Here is a 1762-nt window from a genome sequence, read left to right as displayed (position 1 = left end):
TTTGAAAATTTCTAAATCGATTTATAATTACACTGTGTAACGGTAAAAATTAACTTTCCTAGTGACCCTGTACAGGTCGTAGCTGTGGTCGAATAATGCACAAAATAATAAATTCCCCAAGACCATTGTATTTGTATTGAAACTACTTGTCGAAACTTCTTTTTTTTGGGGATTTTTTGCTTGGACAGAACATATCCCACAATGAATTATAGGAAATTTGACCGAATTTCTGCTTAAAAGTCCACTTTTGCGTAAGTTGTAATTCGTTTCTTTTTTGTTGTTTTTTTATGAAAAAATTTTAACACTATGAAAAACTTCGAACAAAGTTAAGTGCAATAAAAGACGGTTTTTTTGAAGTTTTCTCGAAATCTAGGAGGCGTGTTGGCCAAACTGACTTCAAATTCGGATTCTGCGGGTCGAAATACATAACCATAAGTAGGTGCGGTCAAATGCACATCACACTAATTTTTTTTTTGTTTGTGCCGGTGTTTATATTCGGTCACTTAAAAATTTCGTGAAGTTTTCTTTGTTGTGTTACACCGTGTCTTTTTAAGCAGAAAATTTTTAAAACACAATTATAATTCACACTAAAAGACAGACCACAGTTACAAGTAGATATGCACTTACAATCGCATCATCATTTTTCGCTTTAACTCCTAGCAGTGGCTCACAAACATCTTTATCGTAGTCGTAAACAGCGACGCAGGTTTGAAAAAGTAGTTGATTTTGCAAGACGGCCCCTTATTTTTTTTATTTGAAAATGAAGAAAAACTCGTTACATGCCAGCAATTTTAAGGAGGGTATAAATTAAATATCTTACCAGCAATTGTTGTGGAAATATATATTAGAAATACAGCCGGTTCAATTATAGTTCTCTTCTCGGATATCGTAGAAACTCTGTCATCATTTGAATATTCTGAAGGTGAGAGTGGTTTTGCACTGCCCTTTTCGTAATGGCCGACAGTCCCGTTTTGTGAAGGTAATGGTGCCTGCTCCTCCGTTCCAACCATTTTCGATTTTAATTGTTTTCACTGAGTAGTTGACTTTGAGTTTTTAGAATTTCTAATTACGAGTATTATTATCTGTATATTTTTTGGATTGTGGCGGACAAACACTTTTGCTAACGGTAAAAATTATTTTTCACAAATCTGTTCAGTTTCGCATCGTCAGTGCTACTAAATCGCTTTTAACGTCTTCTCTGTTAATATATGTATGTATGTACATAGATATGTACGCCTGCCGTAGACTTTTAAGCACTTCTCTGTTCAAACATAGTTCAGATGAGATAAGGATATTGCAGTACTACTTAACTTTCAGTCACTGCGTTCTCCTTCGAACGTACTACACAAACAAATCAAGGGGTTGACTCACTTGCAACAGGTACTTTTTAGAGCTTTGCAGTTCTGTAGCATTCGATTGCCAAATAATCTCATTTACAAATACTTATTTTAAATATGTAGAACTGCATGTAAGTGTTTGTGTGCGTGTGTATGAGTTAGATATTTCCGTTAATAATCGTATGCCACCTCTGTGTGCCAGTTCTTATTTTATAAGTATTTATTTGAGAGAAGTCAGTTAGATATTTGTCTGTGGGACGAACGACATATCGCCACAAATGCATTTTAGCACACAAATTAAATGTTGAACGAATAATATATTTGTATAAAAATTGCATTTCTCTGTGGACTGTTAACATATTTAAATTAAACCAATCGAACTACTATTTTGCGCTTCACCATATCTTACCAATTTAAAAGTGCCC

General features: G+C 34.3%; 1 protein-coding gene across 1 annotated transcript; it reads right to left on the bottom strand.

Annotated features, from left to right (window-relative positions):
* Window positions 1-627: 627 nt before the first annotated feature.
* On the bottom strand, window positions 628-1155 carry LOC108355043 (uncharacterized; the record flags this gene model as incomplete). The annotated part of the gene is made up of 2 exons (XM_017606217.1): window positions 821-1155; window positions 628-740 (listed from the first exon to the last, which is right to left on the bottom strand). Coding segments are annotated over exons 1-2 (303 nt in total), but the record flags the coding sequence as incomplete, so codon positions are not given.
* Window positions 1156-1762: the final 607 nt, after the last annotated feature.

This window comes from Rhagoletis zephyria, unplaced genomic scaffold (assembly GCF_001687245.7).
Source record: "Rhagoletis zephyria isolate East Lansing unplaced genomic scaffold, Rhagoletis_zephyria_1.1 Rzeph_scaffold_41733, whole genome shotgun sequence".
NCBI classification, from domain to species: Eukaryota; Metazoa; Arthropoda; class Insecta; order Diptera; family Tephritidae; genus Rhagoletis; species Rhagoletis zephyria.
Note: the sequence above shows the minus strand (reverse complement) of the source record. Positions and strands in the feature narration are given on the sequence as shown.